General features: G+C 44.6%; 1 protein-coding gene across 5 annotated transcripts in view; it reads right to left on the bottom strand.

Annotated features, from left to right (window-relative positions):
* TBC1D8B (TBC1 domain family member 8B) overlaps positions 1-23,245 on the bottom strand; it is a 508,282-nt gene that overhangs the window by 328,572 nt on the left and 156,465 nt on the right. For all 5 annotated transcript variants that reach the window (XM_029607571.1, XM_029607568.1, XM_029607567.1 and 2 more), the window contains exon 7: positions 315-470. In XM_029607571.1, the coding sequence (XP_029463431.1) occupies positions 315-470 (156 nt within the window). The remainder of the gene's footprint in view (positions 1-314; positions 471-23,245) is intronic.

Here is a 23,245-nt window from a genome sequence, read left to right on the forward strand (position 1 = left end):
TCCATTTTAGCTCAATAGGGCTCATTATACATGTACTCTTTACCCATAAATAGGGTAGGCAACTTTCAAAGCCCCAATTCTGTGGATAAAGCAGTGTTTTACCCATGGAAATGCCTTTGAAAATTCCCCTCCCTAAGAATAGGAAACAGATAGGTCTAAGATAGGGATGAAAGGAGCCGAAAGAGGGGCAAGCTGATATATTCATGCAAACATAGAACATATTCTGTTGTAGTGGAAATGCAGCTTATAATTCCCTATTGTAAGAAATTGATGATTAAAAAAAAAAAAAAAAGAACCCTCACCACTATACTCACAGTGTGCTGAGGACTTGAAGCTGATCCACACTTAATTCGTAGTCTTTGCACCAACTGATCAAAATCTCTAACATCAGTGTAACGGAAAACTCTATTCCCTTTGGTACTGATGGAGACAGCTTTATTTGTAACATCTGTCTTTTCTACACCTACAACCTGGAGAGAGGAGGGGCGGGAGACAGAAATTGGTATGTTTATCGCCATCCGGCTTCTAAAAGAACACATACACTGGCAGCAGATTATTCAGTCAAATCTTTCTGCTTTTTCTGCAGATATTTTTTCCAATCTAATCTACATGCATATTTTTGAAAGCTAAACCTAATCACATAGGGGCCAATGCAATATTTGTGCATAGAAAACAGAAGCTCAATGTCTAGCACCGTTTTCCTAATGTGTGCCCAGCCACCTTTCTTGAGTGTGCGATGCAATATTTAAATGAGGGGGTTGCGCTAAAAAGGCGGTGCTAGGGAAAATTGTGCGTCCCTACCACCTCCTTGGCATCGGGCACATAGGAGAGGTGGCTATTAAGTGCGGGTTGGGAAAACGGATGCTCAATATGAGTGTCCATTTTCTCCCACTACGGAGACAATATAAATGCACAAGATACACAACATTTTGAGAAAGCAGGATTTTTTGTTTTTATCAATGAGCCCTTGAGTGCAGCCTCGGGCTGGCATAAAATTTGCCACGTTGCAATGGGTGCACTGGCTGTGCGGGAAATTTTTTGCATTGTGGTTATTAGCTAATAGCCTCATCTACATGGAATTTACATGTGATGAGCGCTATTAGCTATGCGGTGGTTTGGATGTGCGTATTGCATCGGGGGTTGTGGATGCACATCTAAAATGAGCGTCCTATTATGTGTTAAGCCATGCAATAGCTGCAGCGCACGGTACTGCATCAGCCCCATAGTTTTTTCCTCCAACCTAACCACACCCTGGGAAAACCTCCACTACAATGCAGATAAAAATACGCATGTTATGGAATTATGTGCTTACTTTTACTCACTCACGGGATGGACAATTTTCGACAGCTGATTTATGCAGGTAAAATGCTTTTTACCCACAAAAATCCCTCTGACAATTACCCTTATAAAAGCCAAAGGGCAAGGATAAAATCAAACATATATGCTACATGACATAATCCTCAAAAAAACACTTTTATCCTACACCTGTTTTGTGGGCAATTACAGCAGTTGCAATTGCTTATAATTTATATAATGCATATTCTACAGACACAAATTTATGCATCACAACTAGCACAATCTTCAGAGGGAAGTAGTGTGATTAAATAGTTTATTGAAAGAATTGGAAGCCTTTTTATTAAAGTACGCTTTCATTAACATGCATTAAATTACTGCCTTAATGCGCATTAATGGTAACACAAATGCATGCATTATTAAAACAAAATCCCTCATAATGCATAAAGATTTTTAAATGGGTTATATTGTATGCAAATGCATGCAAAGCAGCTCATTAATATTAAAATGGATTAATACAAATCATGTTAAAAACCATGCAATTCTCAGTAACCCACAAAAGTTAACTCATCTCAACAGGTGAAGCTAAATTTTGCCAACTGAATCAGCAAACTAATGCACTTCCCGATGTCTTTGCTCTGACCCAGCCTCACTCCTCCCCATCTATATGGGACTGCCATGGCAAAATAAGCCCCCTCCCCCCACAACCACCTTGCTGTCTGAAAAGAGCTGACTACAGCCCTAATCTCCTCCCCTTAGATGCAGAAATGGATGCAGCGGGCAGAGTACTTCTTTTACTCTGCTGGAAAGAGTGCTTTCCCTGGCTGAAGAAAGATGCCAAGTGTCTCTGAACCCCACTGTCCCTCCTCCCACTTGCTCTATCTGAAGCTGTCCAGATACAGTAGGTGCAAGGATTGGGAGGAGGGACAGTGGGGCTGCTAATGGGTAATAGGTGTTCTCTGTAAACAGAAGGGCGCCTCATTGGATAGGATGGAGACAGAAAATCTCTCTCAGAGCTCAGAAAAAGCAAGGTTTTTCTCAGTATGTACAGACCTTCCTGTGCAGCATCCACTGCGCAAGTCTCTTTAGTCTCTAACAAGCTATAGGGAAGATGGGAGGGATTGCGTGGCTTGTTTATCCTCCTGTATATAGGAAACACTGTGCATAAGCAGGATAAACTCAGTCAAACTGAGGGTTGCATATATTATTTTGATACTTTTGCAATTTAGCAAATTACTGTAAACCAAAATTGCTACCTGTGGTGCAGGGTACAGTTGAAAAGATCAAATGAATTAGCTTTTAGGAAATGCCTAACCAAAACTGTCATCTTGATGCAAATTGTTTTCTAGGCAGTAATAAGCAGTGAAAGTATGCAGCAGCTTTTTCTTTTATGGAATCGGATCGAAGATGTGCCAAGAAAGCTGCCATAGCCCTAACCTGATGAACTTATATTTTACAATCATATATCAAGGTAGGAAGAGTCCTTTACATGACTAAAATTGAGAAATTACTACTTACCTGATAATTTCCTTTAGGACAGTCAGATGAATCCAGAACAAGTGGGTTATGCATTCCTACCTCAGATGGAGACTGAGTAAACTGACTTCACAGTATATCCACCCCTGCCAGTATTCTCATCAAAAGTATCTGTGGACTGATTAGCAAAGAACTTGATGAAAAACAGATAAACATTGCAATAAGCCAACAGGCAACAATGAGCTCAGACAAGAACTAGTCTAGAGACTAGAGTAACACTTACTAGTAAGCCCTGTTAACACGTAGGCACACAGGATCATTATGCAATCATATAGCAGCCAAGGGAGGGAAGCTGGAGTCATCTGACCGCCATAAAGAAAAGGAAATTATCAGGTAAGTAGTAATTTCTCATTTCTTAGCATCCAATCAGATGAATCCAGAACAAGTGGGATGTATCCAAGCTACTCCCAAATGGGGGGGAGGGGAGCTGCCCGCGGTCCAGTCAAACCCGCACGTGGAAAGGCTGCCTCTTCCCGGGCTTGTACATCCAGACGATAATACCTGGAAAGGTGTGTAAGGAGGACCAGGTTGCAGCTCGGCAAATGTCGACGGGAGACAACAATCTAACTTCTGCTCATGACACTGCCTGAGCTCGAGTAGAATGGGCCTGAACCAGACTAGGTAACAGCTTCCCAGCATCTACGCATGCAGTTGTGACTACCTCCTAAATCCAGTGAGCTATTGTAGCCACGAGACTGGCTCTCCCTGTCTAGTACAGCCATGGAGAACAGGCTATCCAACCTACACAAAGGCCCAGTGACCTCCAGATACCTGACAATATGTCGCTTGACATCCAAGGGCCGCAACATATGAGACTCTTCTACATCTCTCACCCTGATCAGAGATGGCAGGGAGACAGTCTGGTTCAACAAACTCAGAGACCACTTTCAGTAAAAAGAGAAACAGCCCCTGGCAAGACGAGGCCTGCAGCTCGGAAACCCTACGCACAGAAACCGCAAGGATAGAGTACATAATGGTCAAAATGTAGGGCCTACCAAAAAATCCAAAACCAATTGAGTTTCCATAGGGGCACCGGAAATGTAAAGGACGACGAAGATGTTCCACTCCTTTCAGAAAATGGACCACATCAGAATGAGCTGACAAAGATCCACTATTGACTGGACCCCTGAAACAGGTGAGAGCAGTTACTTGTACCCTTAAGGAATAAAAGGGCCAAGCCTTTATACAAGCCAACCTGCAAAAATTCCTAAGTGAACAGTATCTTGACCGAATAAGTAAGAGTACCTCAATCCTCAAACCAGGCCTCAAACACTCTCCAAATCCGTATATAGACCGAGGAAGTGGAGAACTCTCTAGCTCTTAGCAAGGCAGAGATCACTGTTGCACAGTATCCATATATTTCAGCAAGCAAGCCCTATCAAGGGCCATACCATAACAAAAAATAGAGTGAGATCTTTGTGAAGGACAGGGCCCTGCAGCAACAGGTTCCTGTGTGCTGGAAATCAAAGAGGCAAATCCACCAGGAGCCTCCGCAGATCCGCATGCCACAGTCTCCTGGGCCAAACTGGAACAACCAAGAGCACCATCCCTCTGTGGCATTCGATCATTCGAATCAATCTGCCCAATATGGGCCATGGAGGAAAGGCTTTCAGCAACTTGTCTTCAGTCCACTCCTGCACTAGGACATCGATCCCCAATGACCTCAGATCTCTTCTGCGGCTGAAGAATCACAAACACAGTGCGCAAAGTCGCCAACAGGTCCAGGTTTGGGAGATCCCAGTGATACCAAATAAGTTGAAACTCCTTGTCTGACAACGCCCACTATCCTGGGTCCAGACTCTCCCTGCTAAGAAAGTCTGCTCTTATGTTGCCTTAGCCTGCAATGTGCGAGGCAGAGATCACCTGGAGATGCACCTCTGCCCATAAGATGATCTATTTCCTGTGACACTTGCTAGCTCTTGGTTCCTCCCTGCTGACTGATGTAAGCCATAGTCATTGCATTGTCCGACATTATGCAGACCGTGACCCTGCAGCCTGTCGCCAAACTGTAAACATGCCAACTGAACCACCCTGGCCTCCAGGCGATTGATGTTCCAGAGAGACTCTTTGCACTCCAGCACCCTTGCGCTGTCAGTTCCTGATACTGAGCTCCCTAACCAAGGAGACTTGCATTCATTGCCAGGACTAGCCAGTCCAGAAGGGACAGCAAATCTCCCTTCCACAGATGATCTGCCTGCAACCACCACTGCAATTGGGAGAAGACCTCCATCAGCAGATGGAGCTGAATCGAATAACCCTAAGACTGCGGATTCTACCGAGACAGCAGGGAGCGCTGAAGAGGACACATATGCACCCTCATCCATGGCACCACTTCCAGGGTTGCCGCCATTAAGCCAAGGACCTGAAGGTAAAACCATATGGTCGGGCGCAGAATGTTCAACAGACTATGTTTAGCTAGCAACTTCTGAATTCAAGCTTCCAGCAGGAATACCTTGGCCTGCTTTGTGTCGACTGAACCCCCAGGTATTCCAGTGACTGAGTAGGCCGAAGATTGATCTTGGCTAGGTTAACCACCTGGCCGAGCTCCCGAAACAGGGAAATCATGTTGTGAATCACCAGGCAGCTCTCTTCCAGCGACTTGGTGCAAATCAGCCAGTCATCTAAATACGATGTACTAGGAGTCCATCCTTTCTCAACTCTGCTGCTACCACCACCACTACCTTGGAACAGGTTCTGGGAGTGGTGGCCAGACCAAGGGCAGCGCCCGGAACTGAAAATGGCATCCCAGAACTGCAAACCGCAGGAAGTGCTGTTCTAGTCAGATGGGAATATGGAGATACACTTTTGACAGATCCAGAAAAGTAAGAAATTCCCGAGCACAATGTCATCATGCGAAAATGCTTCACTCGCAGATGACAACTGATGCCTTTGAGGTCCAGGATGGGACAAAAGGAGTCCTCCTTCTTTGGAACAACGAAATATTGGAAAGTCACCCTGTATTTTGTTTGAGACATGGGCACTGGGGCCACAGCCCTCATACTGAGGAGCCTTGCCAATGCAGTTTCCACTGCCTTTTTTTTTTTGTGGTGAGAGGCAAGGAGACACCATGAACATGTCCCGAGGAACACTGCAAAACCCGAGCGCATATTCCTCTCATATCACCTCCAGGACCCACTGATCTGATGTGATTTCAACTCACCTCTGATAAAAGAGAGGCATCCCCCTATCTCCCAAGGATGGGTCAGCAAACCTTCATAGGTAGACTCAGGAGATTCTACTACCCATGCTGCACACCTCTTCTGGTTTGTTGGGGACGAAAGGACCGAGAACCACCAAAGGGTTGAGTCTTCTGAAGGTTGCTCCTCTACAGGGTCGAAAACGCTTAGATCCTCTAGCACGACCTCTCATGTGAAGGGAGCACTATGTCTGCTTCTTATCCTCCAGCAAACAAGAAACCGGAGATTCACCCCACTTACTGGCCAGTTTCTCCAACTCGCAACCAAACAAAAGCAAGCTGTTAAGGGGCAATTTGGTGAGGTTAGCCTTGGAGGTCACATCAGTCAACCAATTTCTCAACCATAACTGACACCTGGCCGTTACTATCGAAGCTACCCCTCTGGTTGAAGTGCAGACCAAATCACAGTCCACCTCCGAGAAGGCAGCAGCTAGTTTCACAACTGCTCTGGAGTTTACCCCAGAGTCATCAACCTCCTGGAAGAGAAGCAAACAGGAGTGAGCAACCAAGGAACAAGCAGCAGCGATCTGCAAAGTAATTGCCACTGCTTCAAATGCTCGCTTAAGGATAATCTCAATCTTTTTAGCATGAGCATCCTTCAAGGCCGCTTCTCCTTCCACAGAAATAGTGATCTGCTTGGTCTGCACACACAAGTGCATTTCCACCTTGGGAAAAACATAAGCGCTCTCTTACCACTGGATCCAGAGGGTACAGGCCTTCCAAAATCCGACCTCCTTTAAAAATAGCCTCTGGGGTGCCCCACTCAAGATCAATTAATTTTTGAATGGCCTCTATCACAAGGAAAAAAACAAGCAGCTTTATGCAAGGAAGCCAAAATGGGATTTCTCTTTGGCTCACACACTGAATCTGCCCCAGGAACTCCAAGCAATTTTCAAAATCTGGCAGTTCATCTCTATGAAAGAACTGCAACATATTGCCATACTGTTCTAATCCAGGAGAATTTCACCATCCTCATGAAAGGCAGGATCGGTGTCATCATCCATGCCGTCTGGATCTCCCATCCAGAGGACTCGCTGCCACTCCAGGAGTACTCCAACGCCCAACAAAAAATCCTGGCAAGGTTTTACCCCTGCACCTCTGCTCTAGGAGCAAGGGACAGTGCAGAGGACTGCGCCTGAAGAAAGGACTGCAACCCCTGGAAAAATAGTAGCATCCAGACTGGGAGGGACCTGAGGTGTACTCACTGAGCTACCTTCTCCTGAAGAGAAACCAGTTAAGGGGAGTTCCAAAATCAGGCACCCCACCTGAATCGTCTTTACCCAGACCCACATCTGGCTGGGGAGAACCAGGCTTAATGAAATCAGAGGAGGACAATTCACCCTGAGCTGCCAAACAGCACTGGCACAAATGATCAGTGCAAAGAGAAAGATGCTTAGGCTTCTAAGGCACAGGAGCTATGATGGCTGACAATGTGCTGAGCGGTGGCCAGAGGTGTGTTTTTTTTTTTTTTAGATAGGCGCTCAACTAGGCGCCTAGAAAAAATGGGTCCAACACTTAAGCGCACACACCTAGACACTTACCTAGGTGGCCAAAAATTAAGCGCACAAAAAACTTAAGCACACAGTACCACTTGTGCGCATAGGTAAGCACACGGCCACTGTGTGACGCTCAATGTGGGCACACAGACTACAAGGCTCTACTGTGCGCACAACGTGGATGCACAGCGAGGCTCACGTCGGACCGAAAATCCTGTAGAAGGCAGCCTTAGAAAGCGCGCGAGAAGCCATTGTGGCCTACCTCACAGCACGCAGCGAAAAGCCTTGGAGAGGGGCCTACCACCTAAGGACGCTGCTCAACCCACTTCGACCTCCTATGGAATGGAATGAATGTCAGACCGGCACGCCGAACATGGAGACCGGGGGGAGGAGGAAACCCTGTAAAACAAAAAACTCCTATTAAGTCTCTGTATCTATCTTTTTTTTTCAACTTGCCGGAGCTCAGCCATACCTGGCTGAGCACAGAGACGGTCTCCGGCTGAGGGGGAGAGGCATGTGTTATCACCGCCACTCTCAGCTTCCTGCATCCACTGCCTTTCAGCTGCTCAAGCAGCTAAGTCCACACCAGTAAAACCAGCTACCAGACCAAGGCACATATCTGAGGGACCACAGAAATCATCTCAGGAATTCTCAACTGGGTGAGAGACCATTTGGAATCACCGCAGAAGAGCGGGGTGAATTTTATCCTTAATTCTTCTTTATTTTAAAATGAAGCAATTCCCAGTGGGGAGATGCATGTCCACCATCTGCTGGAGACAGAGAATTCTGGCAGGCTGATGTAACTGCAGGGGTGTATATACTGTGATGTTAGTTTACTCCGTCTTCATCTGCTGGTAGGAATGCATAACCCACTTGTTCTGGCTTCATCTGACTGGATGCTAAAAACCTCTTGTTTAATTGGGTTGAAGGAAACAAACAGTTGTGAGGACTTTATGGAGGATTTTGTTCTTTCCAAATAGAATATAGATCCTCTGTATTTCAATGGAAGAAGAGCCTGTTCGCCTTTATGGATATGTAGTCCGGGAAATACAATAGACTGCTAATACAATAGACTGATTTAAATGAAATTGAGAAACCTTTGGTAAAAATTTAGGATGAGTTTTTGAAACTATTCTATTAAAAATGTGAATACAAGGAGGATTATGAGACTAGAACTTGCAACTTGCTTATCCTCAGAATGGAAATAACTGCTATCAAAAATAAAATTTTCCAAAAAAGGAATTTAAAACCTACTGTTGCCAATAGTTTAAAATCGGCGGGTGGGCAATTTTTATTTTTTTTTAAGACGACCACATTATTGGTGCTTATCGGAGCTGAGGGCCAGAGTTCCCCCTTCAAACGCCATGAACAACATCCATAACAGTAAAAACAATGAATTCAACATAATTAAACTGAACCACATCAAATAGTTAAAAACTAATATAAAAATGTTCCGAACACCCACAAATTATTTCAAAGCAGACATCAAATAAAGCAGAGTTGCTTACCTGTAACAGGTGTTCTCCCAGGACAGCAGGATGTTAGACCTCTCATATGGGTAACATCATCAGATGGAGCCCTGTCACAGAACACTTTTGTCAGTTTCTAGAACTCTGACTGGCACACTGAGCATGCCCAGCATGGCACTAACCCTGCATTCCATGCACTAACCCTGTATTCCACGCATTAAGGAAGGTAGAAGGAAGGCAAAACGATTACCAGCATGGTAAAAAGGTGAGGTGAAAGGGAAGAAAGTGACGTCACCAGTCTAAATGGCAACGTGAATTCTGAGCTCCTCTCCTGGATTAATCCCCCATAAAACATAGCAATCGGCCAACTTAAGAGCATCAAACTGAAGGTAAAGCATACATAAAAGCGCAAATGTCGGTCCGCAAAAAGATTGCCGAACTAAAACAATTTTCCTTCGATGGAACGGCCAAAAAGAAAAGAGAGGGGGAAGCGCGCTCGGATTCGCCAGCGGCTGGGAGCAGCGCAATAAGACTCAAATTTCCCAGGCAGACTTTCAACTTTGGTTTAGTGAGATTCGGGATGGAATGGGGGCACTGAAATCAGAGCTGCAGCAGCTGGCAGATCTCCGGCGCAAGCATGAGGAGCTGGGAGACCGCATTGATTCAGTGGAAAGCCATGTCACTGCACAGGAGGCTGCTTTGGACACAGCACGCATAGAAACTGCCCAACTCAAACAGGAGCTGAACGAGCATGATATGTGGCTAGAAGATCTGCAAAATAGATCAAGAAGGAGGAACCTGTGTCTCCGCAGGATCCCCGAGGGAAATCAGTTTGTTGACTGTGCGAAAGCTGTTAGAGATATCTGCCTGCTGATACTAAATGAGGACAATATGGAAGCCACAGTGAACAAGCCTGTTATTCTCTTGGACTGAGCACATCAGGCTTTTGCAAAACCGCAGGGCAACGTCCCCAGGGACATTGTGGTCAGTTTCCATGAATATTCGATGAAAGAAAAAAATCATGAGACAGGCGAGGCAGATCACAAATTTATAGTGGCATGGCAATAAAGCAGAAATATTTCAGGACTTGCCTCCTATTACAATTCGAAAAAGACGGGATTTCTGCGAGGTTCTCCAGGCACTGAGGGCTGGTGATTCCAGATACAAATGGCTATTTCCATTCGGCCTCCAGTTCACCATTAATGGTGTCACCTCTAGTGTTAAAACAGCAGAAGAGGCAGCAGGTCTTATGAAGGGCACGACACATCCTAACAAGCCAGCGGTGACTTCAGGGACCATCTTGGAGGAACACCAAAAATGGCAGCGGGTACCGCATGGAAGGAAGAGCCTGAGATGTCATTCAGGAGAAGCACGGAGATCAGGAGACACAGATACCTGAGAACACTTATGAGACTTCTGAATCATCCCAGAAGATTTGCTGCTGTGCACAAGAAAGGGGGTACAGCATTATTACAGAACTTTGTTGTTACTTACACTGCTAGCTTAAACAGCGGAGTTCAGTTGCTAAAGAGCAGAAGCTGATTACCGGAACTGTTTATGCCACTATATTAGGCAATAGTTATATGAGTATAAGGTTGCATGGAGGGAATTGTGTTAACTGTTTAACGTTTAGCTTCGGGGGGGGGGGGGGGGGGGCACACGCGGCTATACGATGGGTGACCTTATTCCTCAGAGGAAGAAGGGGAGACAGATGAAGGATGGGGGGAGTTCACGGAAGGATATTCAAGGGAACAGTCAATATACTCTGGGAGTTCCACATGGAGAGTTTATAAGCGTGGTGGAAAGGTGTAAGGGGCGGATGGGTGTTACGATGGTTACAGGGGAAGAGTATCAGTGGAACACCATTTTTTAGGCATTGTACTAATTTTATCTTCTGTATTCACTAACAAAATGGCATGTACACAAACTGATGTCCTGGAATGTTAAAGGGTTAAACACGCCCCACAAGGAGGAAGTGACGTCATGCTTCCGAATGGCTGCCTAAGGCACTCGCTCCCCAACCCGACTAACTAATCCACCACTTATTTAGCGCATCGGACCGCCAGACACCGAAAAAAAATAACCAGGGACCTTCGGCAAATACTGAGGATGTCGGCAAGGAAAAAAACCGCTCGACCTCAGGCACTTCTCCTATGACAAGGCAGCCGCGCGGCCTGCAGAGACTCCGCTCCCGGAGGGGGCAGAGTGTGAAGATGGCGGCGAGGAGACACTGGAGTCAGTCAGTGCAGTTGCACTACCTCCGATAGCTACGGCGGAAGATCTGCCTCTCTCTAGAGGCAATTTTCAAAAGTGGTTTGGAGATCTTAAAGCAGACATGGGCTCGCTGAAAGAGGAAATTAGATCCATGGTGTCAGATCTCTAAAGAGACCACGAAGCACTGGGGGACCACGTAGAGGCCGTCCAGCAACGCGTCAGTGAAACGGAGGATAGCCAAGAACTGTTACAAAGGGAGGTGAAAAGCCTGCAGGACGACAATCTGGCTCTACGCGAGTGGCTTGATGACCTGGAAAATAAGTTGCAAAGGGACAACTTGAGATTCAAGGGTGTGCCAGAGGAAGCTGTGTATGCGGACTGCAGTGTCGTTAAGGATATTTGCAATCTCCTTTTCAATAATAACCCACTAGAAGGCAGCGCAGAAATTCTCTTAGACAGAGCACACAGAGCGTTAGCCAAGCCCCGTGGAAATCAGCCTAGGGACATAGTGGTATGTTTCCACTCCTATCACATTAAAGAATGAGTGATGGCCCAAGCACGTAAGATAAAGAATATTAAGTGGCAGGGGTACAACACTGAAGTTTTCCAGGACCTCTCCATTTATACTGTAAGGAAGAGGCGAGAATTTAAGGACATTGTCACTACATTACGCCAAGGTGATCACCGCTATAAATGGCTTTTCCCATTTGGACTGTCACATTCACTATTCGAGGAGTCACATCTAGAGTCAAAACTGTGGATGAAGTTCGGCCATTTTACTAGCTGTAGGCTTGGATATGAGGGGAAATGACGCCTTAGCAGAAGGGGACGAATCAAAGATGGCAGAGAGTAACTTCTGGAGGGAAACAGCTGAGACGACAGTCTGGGGGATCCGCCTCATCTAAAGACACTAATGGTTGAAACCGGACTTATGTAGAGTTCATTACTTACGTTTTCTAGTTATTTCTGGCGGTTCAGGACAGTGGGTAATCCTTTCATGTATCAATATGATTTACCTACTTTCTATTAAGGGTATGAGTTGATATCAGCGGGGACTCGAGGTGCGCTCTGCTCTATGCAGTTACACTATAAGGGTCGAGTGGCGGGTGCCTGGGGGCGACTGGAGTGGTCATTCCTCAAGCAGGCGACGAGTGTTGGGAGGGGGGAGCTGGGACGGGGAACCAGGGAGGGGTCAGGGGGTTAGATTGGCATCTCTAAGAGTATCTAACAGGGAGCATGGGAGGACTTGGAACTGGTACCCTGGGAGGGGGAGGTTTAATTCATGGTTTAAAGTTTGGGGATGAATTAGGCAGAAATGCAAGGGCAAGAGATCTGAGATTTTTGACTTATAGCAGGGCTTAAAATTCTCTCATGGAATGTGAAGGGACTTAACACTTATCTCAAGAGGAAAAAATTAATATCTGATGCAACTAGTATGCATGTGGATATTATCCACTGCCAGGAGACTCATGTCAGAAAGCGACATGAACGCTTGCTGATGTCCCAGCAATTTCCATGTCAATTCTTCGCAGCATCTAATAAGCTAAATAAATATTGTGGGGTAGGAGTAATGTTTGCAAAATCACTGGTAGAGGAGGTATTGTCTGTTATCAGAGATATTAATGGTCGATATATAATAGTGAAGTTTAAATTGGATAGCCAGCTGTATACGTTAGGAAATATTTACTGTTCTAATCAAGGGCAGGGGAAGTTTTTGGACACCTTTTCTGGCGTATTACATCAGTGGGCGGAAGGTTCTCTAATTATAGGGGGTGATTTTAATCTGACCCATTACCCATATCTAGATCACAGTGGAAGGGGGGAGATTCCTCTAAGGCAAATAGGGCGGGCTTTAAGAATTTAATGACTGACTGGGGACTTATCGATATTTGGAGGTTCTTGCATCCTACAGAACGGAATTATACGTTCTTCTCCAAGGTGCATCAAGTATACACTTGCATTGACTTTATACTGCTGGATAAAGCTCTGGTTAGTAAGGTATTGCACACCGATATCGACCCTATAACATGGTCAGACCACGCTTCCAAATGGATTAAGTTAAAAAGGGATTCTAGATCGGGAACTAAAGGGCCATGGCGGCTTAATGAAAGCCTCCTAGAAGATACTCTCTTTTGTACCAAGATGAAAGAAGAGATGGGTCATTATTTGGAGGAAAACGATACTGGAGAGGTATCCAAGGGAACCATTTGGAATTGCTTTAAATCCGAAGCTAGAGGGTGACTGATATCCCAAGCTTCCTACTTACATAAAGAACGAGAAAAGAAAAGGGAGACACTACTGTATAAGATAGGGAGGTTAAAACTATGGCATAAAAGGAATTTAAATAGCAATCTTGGAAGGCAATTAGAATAGCTACGCCAGGAGCTTCATACATTGGATGCGCAAAAAATTGCGTTCCAGCTAGACAGCATACGACAAGACCATTTTGAAGGAGATAATAAGGCGAGAAAACTACTGGCGCGGTTGCTTAAGGCCAGGGCCCAGCAAAATCAGATTTTGAAAATTAAAGATAGACAGGGTCAAATAGTAACGGATAATGACCTGATCCGAGCTCGCTTTTCTCAGTTTTACAAAGAACTGTATGCAGCCCGACCTGACATTACTCAAGCTAAAATTGATGCTTATTTGAGGGAGGTTAGCTTTCCCAAACTAGATGATCGTAGTCAGGATAGCTTAAATAAAAGTATAACGGTGGAGGAGGTAATTCGTGCGATATGGGATTTAAAGATGGGAAAGTCACCAGGATTGGATGGCTTCACGGCAGGCTTTTATAAGCAGTTGGTTGATGTGGTTGCCCCTCCCTTGGCGGACGCCTTCGATGAACTGCTTACTGAGGGTAATATAGATAACAATTCTAGTAGAGCAGGAATAACGGTGTTACTTAAGCCTGGACGAGATGCCACCCTTTGTGGGTCATATAGGCCTATTTCACTCCTGAACTTAGATTTAAAACTTCTGGCAAAGATTTTGGCCCAGCGACTGAGTAGACTAGCTGGGCAGCTGATTCACCCAGATCAAACAGGGTTTATACCTGGGAGATTAGCCGTGGACAATGTGAGGCGGGTAGTAGATTTGGTGTGGTGGGCTAGGGAATCTAAGATTTCAATGGGGCTCCTCAAGATAGATGTGGAAAAAGCCTTCAATCTCATTCACTGGGACTTTGTTTTCAGTGTTAAAGAAGTTCGGGATTGGAGAGAATTTTCTTACATGGATCAGAAAGCTCTACGCTCAGCCCAGTGCCTGTATTAAGGTTAATGGGGGGTACTCGCCAGTTTTCCCCAGATGCCATGGAACCAGACAGGGGTGCCCGCTTTCACCACTCCTGTTTGCTCTATACCTCGAACCTCTGGCAATTAAATTGTGAGCGAACAGAGATATTCAGGGTTTATGCATCAGACAGGAAGAATATAAGTTGTCGATGTTTGCCGACAACGTCCTGTTTACGGTGGTAAGCCCTGTGGAGTCTCTCCCATTCCTAATGGCTGAACTCCTTCAGTTCAGGGAAATAGGTTATCGGCTGAATGCAGAGAAATCTGAATTTTTGAACATTACTCTGTCCCCAGACCAGATGACAACCATTAGTCGTCAAGTCCCCTTTAAGATAGTGCCCACAGGAGTCAAATATTTAGGAGTAATGGTGGGCAATAGAATGGAGGACCTATTCTGCCTAAATTATGAGAAAGTCTGGGGGGTCATTCAGAAAGATTTGCAAATATGGGAGAGAAAAACTTTGTCCTGGTTGGGGCGAATATCCATGATGAAAATGAATATCCTCCCCAGATTAAGCTACCTATTCCAGACTCTGCCCATTCTAGTTCCAGAGGATAAGATTAATCAATGGCAGCGGTGCCTGTTCCATTATATCTGGAAGAGGAAACCACCTAAGGTGAATAGAACAATTATGTTACTACCCAAGGATAATAGAGGGTTGGGGGTACCCTGCCTAAAGCGCTATTTGGGGTCACAATTACGGGCTGTCATTAGCTGGCATCTTAATGGTTCTGAGAAAAGATGGGTAGGTCTAGAGGCGGGGCTCCTGGGTGATAGATCCCTGGCCCCTTTTGTTTGGTTGCCCAGCTCCAATCGCACGTTACCGGGGCTAGTTTCACAGACAGTGGCTCTTAAAGTTATAGAATAAATGGAAAGAAATGCTGGTGGGGAAACAAAATTTCTTTTATAGATCGCCTATCTTCTATAATACAGGCTTCATTCCAGGTTGCTCCCTCACTAGGGAGAAGAGATGGGACAAAAGGGATGTGTTCGGCTTGAGCAGGTGTGGGACGGCACCCGCCCCAAACATTTTGCAGATCTTGAAACTGAGTTTTGACTACTACTTTTACTTGCAGTTAAGGCAATTCTTTTATAGTAAGGAGGTTAGATCAGATTTAAGCCAGGGGAAATCGCTGTTTGAGGGCTTTTGCGAAAAAGCGCGATTTATAACCAAGGGTATCTCCAAAATTTATAACCTGTTACTTGCAAAGCCAAGGGAACCCTTTCCATATATAATAGCGTGGGAAAGGGACCTGCATCGTCAAATTGCAACAAGTGACTGGGAAGCCTGTTATGCCGCCATTAGGAGAAGTTCTATCTCTGCCGCCATTATTGAACAAGGATATAAACTATTATTCCGGTGGCATCTAACTCCCATCCAACTTACCAAATTCTCTAGATCAGGGAAGAGGAACTGCTGGAGAGGTTGTGGTCTTGCCGGCAACTATTACCACATGTGGTGGGAATGCCCTAAAGTGGTAGAATTTTGGGATAATGTTAAGAATTTGATTACATCACTGGTAGGTGCTAATATGGAGCTAGATCCTGCTGATGTGCTTTTGGGTATTTCTCCGATAGGGACCAGAGCCCCCCGTCCAATTCATAGGAAGACAGGTGTTGATAGCGACCAGAGGAGCTTTGGCATACTTGTGGAAAGAGCCACAAGTCCCGAAGCTACATACGGTGACACAACGGTTACAGAAGGTATATTTGAACCACTTAACCGATGTAAGACATAAATGGATACATAAATTTGACAAAATGTGGTTGCCTTATGTGCAGTGCGGAACTCCACAATTCAGAATAAAGATGTTAAGGAGCCCTCAGTGGTGAGTATTGCGCAGAAATGAGAGATATTGCTTAGTATACTTGCATTTAGCCTACGCACCTATTTATACCATGTTAAAGGCGGCTATGGGTGGGGTGAGTTGAAGGGAGGAAGTGAGTGGGGACCACTGGTATAAATGACTTAAACAACAGAGATCATTTGGTGCACATTCAGTTATTTCCAGTTTTGGACAATAGATAAATGTAATTATATATGGGTATGCAGTTTTTTGATATTTATATTTCTGTTATGTTAAGCAATGATAAGTCGTGATATATTCTGCATATTCCAACAATTCATATGTTGAGTTTTAAAACCTGTTTAATAACTAAAATAAAACACATTACAAAAAAAATAAAAGCACGCCCCGTAAGCGGAAACGCTTACCGCAAAATGCCATCCATGCTAGAGCAGATATCTTCTTATGCCAGGAAACCCATTTTAAAAAAACGGTATGAGAGGCTTATGGCATTGCATCACTTTCCCACGCAGTATTTTGCAGCAGCCACTCCACCGGGTAAATATTGTGGGTGTAGGGGTCCTTTTTTCCAAACATTTGACAGTTGATGTTATCTCTGTAGTTAGGGACCAGGAAGGCAGTTACATACTCCTTAAATTTCGAATTGACTCGCAACTATACACATTAGTTAATTTGTATGCTCCTAATATGGGACAGGGGAAATATATTGAGAAATTGTCTAAGGTTCTACATAACTGGACAGAGGGATCTCTTATAATAGGTGGGGATTTTAATGTGGTTCGGTATCCATACTTGGACACGAGCGGGGGCGGAAGCTCACATTCTTGAGCCAACAGGAAGAATCTAAAAGCCTTCATGAGAGACTGGAATTTGGTTGATATTTGGCGCCTTTTTCATACTGCAGAACGGGACTACACTTTCTACTCAAAGGCGCACATGTCATACTCCCGGATAGATATGTTTTTGGTTGATAAGGCTCAGGTTAATTCTGTTCAAGCCTCAGGAACTGATGCCATAACATGGTCCAACCATGCGGCCATCTGGCTTACGATGAAGGGTATGGGGGGGCAGGGAGGAGAAAGATACTGGAGGTTAAATGAGAGTTTGTTAGATGATAGCCAGTTTGGAAAGCAGTTTAGCCAGGAGATGAAACAATTTTTACTTGAAAATGAAACAGGAGATGTCTCCCCAAATATGGTATGGGATTGTTTCAAAGCAGTGGCAAGGGGAAAACTGGTAGCCCGAACTGCATTTGTGAAAAGGGATAGAGATCGCCAAAGACTGGATATTCTACAACAACTGGGTCATCTAGAACTCAGACACAAGATACATCCTGATCCCCTACTCTGCTTACAACTTGATAAATTACAAACTGAACTTAATCACCTTGCTTTGGGGGATACTGGACACCAATTAGACAAAACTAAACAGGAATATTTTGAGGGTGGAAACAAAGTGGGGAGAATATTAGCCCAAAGACTTAAAGCCCGAATGGGACTTAATCAAATATTGAGAATTCAGAATGATAAGGGGGTCCTAGTCTCTGATAATGAAGCAATTAAATGGAGCCTTCTCTGAAGAGAGAGCGGTTTTAAGTGGTGTACCGCAAGGATCGGTGTTGGGACCGGTCCTGTTCAATATCTTTGTGAGCGACATTGCGGACGGGATAGAAGGTAAGGTTTGTCTTTTTGCGGATGACACTAAAATCTGCAACAGAGTGGACACGCCGGAAGGAGTGGAGAGAATGAGACGGGATCTAAGGAAACTGGAAGAGTGGTCGAAGATATGGCAGCTGAGATTCAATGCCAAGAAGTGCAAAGTCATGCATATGGGGAGTGGAAATCCGAATGAACTGTACTCGATGGGGGGGGAAAGGCTGATGTGCACGGAGCAGGAGAGGGACCTTGGGGTGATAGTGTCTAATGATGTGAAGACAGCGAAACAATGCGACAAGGCGATAGCAAAAGCCAGAAGAATGCTGGGCTGCATAGAGAGAGGAATATCGAGTAAGAAAAGGGAAGTGATTATTCCCTTGTACAGGTCCTTGGTGAGGCCTCACCTGGAGTACTGTGTTCAGTTCTGGAGACCGTATCTACAAAAAGACAAAGACAAGATAGAAGCGGTACAGAGAAGGGCGACCAGGAAGGTGGAGGATCTTCATCGGATGACGTACGAGGAGAGATTGAAGAATCTAAATATGTACACCCTGGAGGAAAGGAGGAGCAGAGATGATATGATACAGACTTTCAGATACTTGAAAGGTTTTAATGATCCAAAAACAACGACAAACCTCTTCCGTAGGAAAATAATCAGCAGAACCAGGGGTCACGATTTGAGGCTCCAGGGAGGAAGATTCAGAACCAATGTCAGGAAGTATTTCTTCACGGAGAGGGTGGTGGATGCCTGGAATGCCCTTCCGGAGGAAGTGGTGAAGACCAGAACTGTGAAAGACTTCAAAGGGGCGTGGGATAAACACTGCGGATCCATAAAGTCAAGAGGCCGCCAATGAAGAGTGGGTGACTCGCCAGAACGATGGCTATTGACACAATACCCTTATTAAATAAACATACACATGCTTACTGTGACTCCTACATTGCTCAAAGCTTCAACAGCAAGAGGTAATGGAAAAAAGGATTTGCACTCACAGAGGGGAGTAGCTGGCTTGTTACGGCGGTTACTACCCCAAACCAAATATGCCTGATACTTCACTTTCAATGCATATACAGCATAGCTCTCTGCTTCAATGACAGGGGAGAAGAATAACTGATACTTCACACATGCAGCAGAGCTCTCTGCTACAACGGCAAGGGAGAAGAAAAAGGGTTCGTACTCAAAAAGCGGGGAGTAGCTGGCTTGTTACGGCGGTTACTACCCCAAACCAAATGTGCCTGATACTTCACTTTCCATGCATATCCAGCATGGTTCTCTGCTTCATTGGCATGGGAGAAAGACTGATACATCACGCATTTCCAGCATAGCTCTCTGCTTCAACGGCAGGGGAAAAAAACAAAAAAACAAAAAACAAAAACAAAAAACTGATGCTTCACGCATATCCTGCATAGCTTCAACGACAGGGGTGAAGAAAAAAAGGATTCGCAATCACAAAGCGAGGAGTAGCTGGCTTGTTACGGCGGTTACTACCCCAAACCAAATGTGCCTGATACTTCACTTTCAATGCATATCCAGCATGGCTCTCTGCTTCAACGGCAGGGGAGAAGAAAAAAAAACCAACAAGGGCTGTACAACATAGTCTAGGTAAAACAAATAAGCATGGGTGTAGCTTGCTTATCGCGGCGGTTACTGCCCCTACTACCCCTAACTAATCAAGCTAGATATTTCACTTGGATGCAGCTCCATCACTGCTCTCTACATTAATGGTGGGGGTGGAAGGGGAATAGAACAAGGAGCTAAGAGAAACAGATAAGAATGAGAGAAAAAATGTGTGAGGCTTGCTGGGCAGACTGGATGGGCCATTCGGTCTTCTTCTGCCGTCATTTCTATGTTTCTATAATTAGGGATCGATTCACCCAGTTCTATCAACAGTTATATTCCAGATGGACGGATATCACTGCTGATAAGATTGAGGAATATCTGACAGAGGTTAAGCTCTCGCGGCTACAGGCTCAGCAGCAGGATTTTATCAACCAGGAAATCTCTGAATTGGAGGTATCCCAAGCTATCCAGGGTATGAAATTGGGCAAATCTCCAGGGATATGAGGGTTCTCCGCCAGGCTCTACAAAAAAATTGAACTCTGATTACTCTGCCTCTTATAGTGGTCTTTAATAACCTCTTGGGGGAGGGGCAAATTGCTGATGATGCCAACAAAGCAGGCATCACAGTCTTAGCAAAGCCGGGTAGGGATCATACATTATGTGGGTCTTACCGGCCCATATCCCTCAAATTTAGACCTGAAAATTTTAGCTAAGGTCCTGGCTAATAGACTGAGTGGAGTAGCTACACATTTGATTCACCCTGACCAGACTGGTTTTGTACCTGGTAGGCTTGCTGCTGACAACGTGAGGGGAGGAGTAGACCTGATTTGGTGGGGGCAAGAAACCCACATCCCTTTGGTACTTCTCACCGTTGATGCTGAAAAGGTCTTCGACAGGGTCCACTGGGACTTTTTGCTAACAGTGCTAAATAAGATGGCAATTTCTCCATGTGGATTAAACAGCTATATCGTAACCCAAATGCATGCATCAAAGTAAATGGGGGATATTCTCCGTTCCAGATAGAACGTGGTACCAGGCAGGGATGCCCCTTGTCTCCACTTCTTTTTGCCATTTATCTCTAACCGCTGGCAATATCTATCAGGGAATCTCAGTCCATTAAGGGGGTTAGTGTGGGAGAGATCAGGATTACAAGCTTTCAATGTTCGCAGATGACGTCCTGTTTACTATAACACATCTCGACACTTCTCTTTCACCGCTGGTTGCTGAGCTGGCTAAATTCAGTGAGGTCTCTGGTTATCAACTAAATGCAGATAAATCAGAGATTCTAAATATTACAGTCCCTGACCATCAATTTAGAAAACTGAAGGAGAAATTTCCCTTCAAAGTGGTTCCGAAATATCTGAAATATTTAGGGGTAAAAATAGGTTCCAATTTAGATACTCTATTCCGGCTAAATTATGAGGGAGTGTGGGCGAATATTTTGAAAGACCTACAGGTATGGGAACGGAAGGGACTGTCTTGGCTGGGTAGAATCTCTACGGTCAAGATGAATATTCTATCTAGAATTAACTATCTATTTCAAACTTTACCGATAGAGATACCCTCTGATAACTTCACACAATGGCAGAGGAAGCTGTTCCGCATTATTTGGAGGAATAGACCGCCTAGAGTCAGCGGCAAAGTGCTTTATCTGCCAAAGATTAGAGGCGGTCTTGGAGTCCCATGCCTCTTGTGGTACTATGTGGCAGCCCAGCTGCGAGCAGTTGTGTCTTGGCACACGACAGGGGACAGCAAGAGATGGGTCAAATTGGAAACCGATCTTCTAAATGGAGACCCTCCAGCAACTATGGTGTGGCTGGCACAGGGTGACCGTTGCCTCTCTGGCACACTCCCACCCACTGTTAGGCTTACTCTAAAAATTTGGGACTCATGGAAACCAGATTTAATAGGAGTCCGAGACTATTGTTATAGAACTTCAATATTTTTAATAAAGCTTTTAGTCCTGGCAACTCTAGAGCCATAGCCCGCAGGTGGGAAGCCAACGGATGTTCCCGTCTAGAACAACTTCTGCAGGGAGGTCAGATAAGAGTTTATCTTAATTAACTATTCATATGGGAATTCCTATCTCTGTCCATTATCTCTTCTCTTCTAGCCTGCTCCTCCTTCCCTTCCCTGCTCATTGTACTTTTCCAATCTTTCTCAGTTATTTGTAAACCTGCGTGATGTTCCCACGAATGTCGGTATATAAAAGTTTATAAATAAATAAATATTTGCAAGTCCGACACTTTATGTCCCAGACCAATGTCAAGCGGGATTTGCTGAAGGGTAAATCATTGTTTGAGGGTTTCTGTGACAAAGCTGACATTATCACGAAGGTTATATTGAGTATGTATGCCATCTTGAATGGGGACCTCCTGACATCACCATACCATATTAAGAATTGGGAGAAAGATATTCCAGGGTCCTTAAATTCGAAACGCTGGATGGCTAGCTATTTTATGACCAAACAGAGTTCTATCTCGGCATCTCTGGTCGAGAAAGGATAAAAGGTACTTTATAGGTGGCACATCACCCCATCTAAACTATACAAATTTTCCCCAGCAGCTGGCAATCTCTGCTGGAGACGGTGTGGCGAGATTGGCACGTATTATCATATGTGGTGGACTTGCCCAAAGATAGTCCTGTTTTGGAAGGAGATTATGCCTATTATTTCTAGGATAAGGTGCACACAAGTCCCACAAGAGCCTTTATTGTTTTACTGAATATTCATTTATGAGAGACGGCACCATCTTACTCTCATTTGCTACGGCAAATACTTCTGGCAGCGAAAGTGGAGATTGCTTGAGGCTGGAAGCAGGGTGAGGTACCCTCTCAGAAGAAAGGAATTGGCCACTATATATTATCTAGAACATCTGACAGCCCTCAGACACAAACAACTGGACTAATTTTTGAAAAGATGGCAAAGTTATGTCTCCTGGGTGGCCCCTAACGTGGTTGATTCCAGTGGGGTGGCTGGAATGCAAGATGAATGACTATATGTGCTTATTTAAATATATTTGTTTATCTGATGCTCCAAATATTACTCTCCGTGGACTGGATATGATACTATCTTTCTCAATTCTCCAATTTTGTTCAGAGTTGTTCCCAAATGCATCAAGCTGAAATAGAATATAAAGTAGGGAGGAGGAGAGGGGGATGGGTGAAACACAAAAAAATGGGATACCTCAGAGTGGAATAAGAGTGGATATATTACTGGCTTGCTATGTTATGTGTTGGTTATTATGCTCTTAAATATTTGACTAAAGGCCATGAGGCCAAGATGTTATGTTTTGGTTATTCTCTGAAAACAAATTAAAAACATTTTTTTTTAAAAAGCTGAGGTGAAAGAGGCTATTTTAAGCCAAAAAAAAACCAGCCTTCAAAAATTGGAAGACTCCATCTGAAGAAAAAAGTAAAAAGCATAGGTATTGTCAAGTTAAGTGTAAAATATTGATTAGGCAGGCTAAGACAGATTTTGAAATGAAGTTGGTCACAGAGACAAAAACTCATAATAAAAACTTTTTAAAATATATCCGAAGCAAGAAACCTGTGAGGGTGTCGGTTGGACCATTAGGTGACTGAGGGGTTAAAGGGGCTCTTAGGGAAGATAAGGCCATTACAGAAAGACTAAATTAATTCTTTGCTTCTTTGTTTACTAATGAGGATGTTGGGGAGATACCAGTTCCAGAGATGGTTTTCAAGGGTGACGAGTCAGATGAATTGAATCAA

The sequence above is a fragment of the Rhinatrema bivittatum genome, chromosome 6 (genome assembly GCF_901001135.1).
Source record: "Rhinatrema bivittatum chromosome 6, aRhiBiv1.1, whole genome shotgun sequence".
NCBI classification, from domain to species: Eukaryota; Metazoa; Chordata; class Amphibia; order Gymnophiona; family Rhinatrematidae; genus Rhinatrema; species Rhinatrema bivittatum.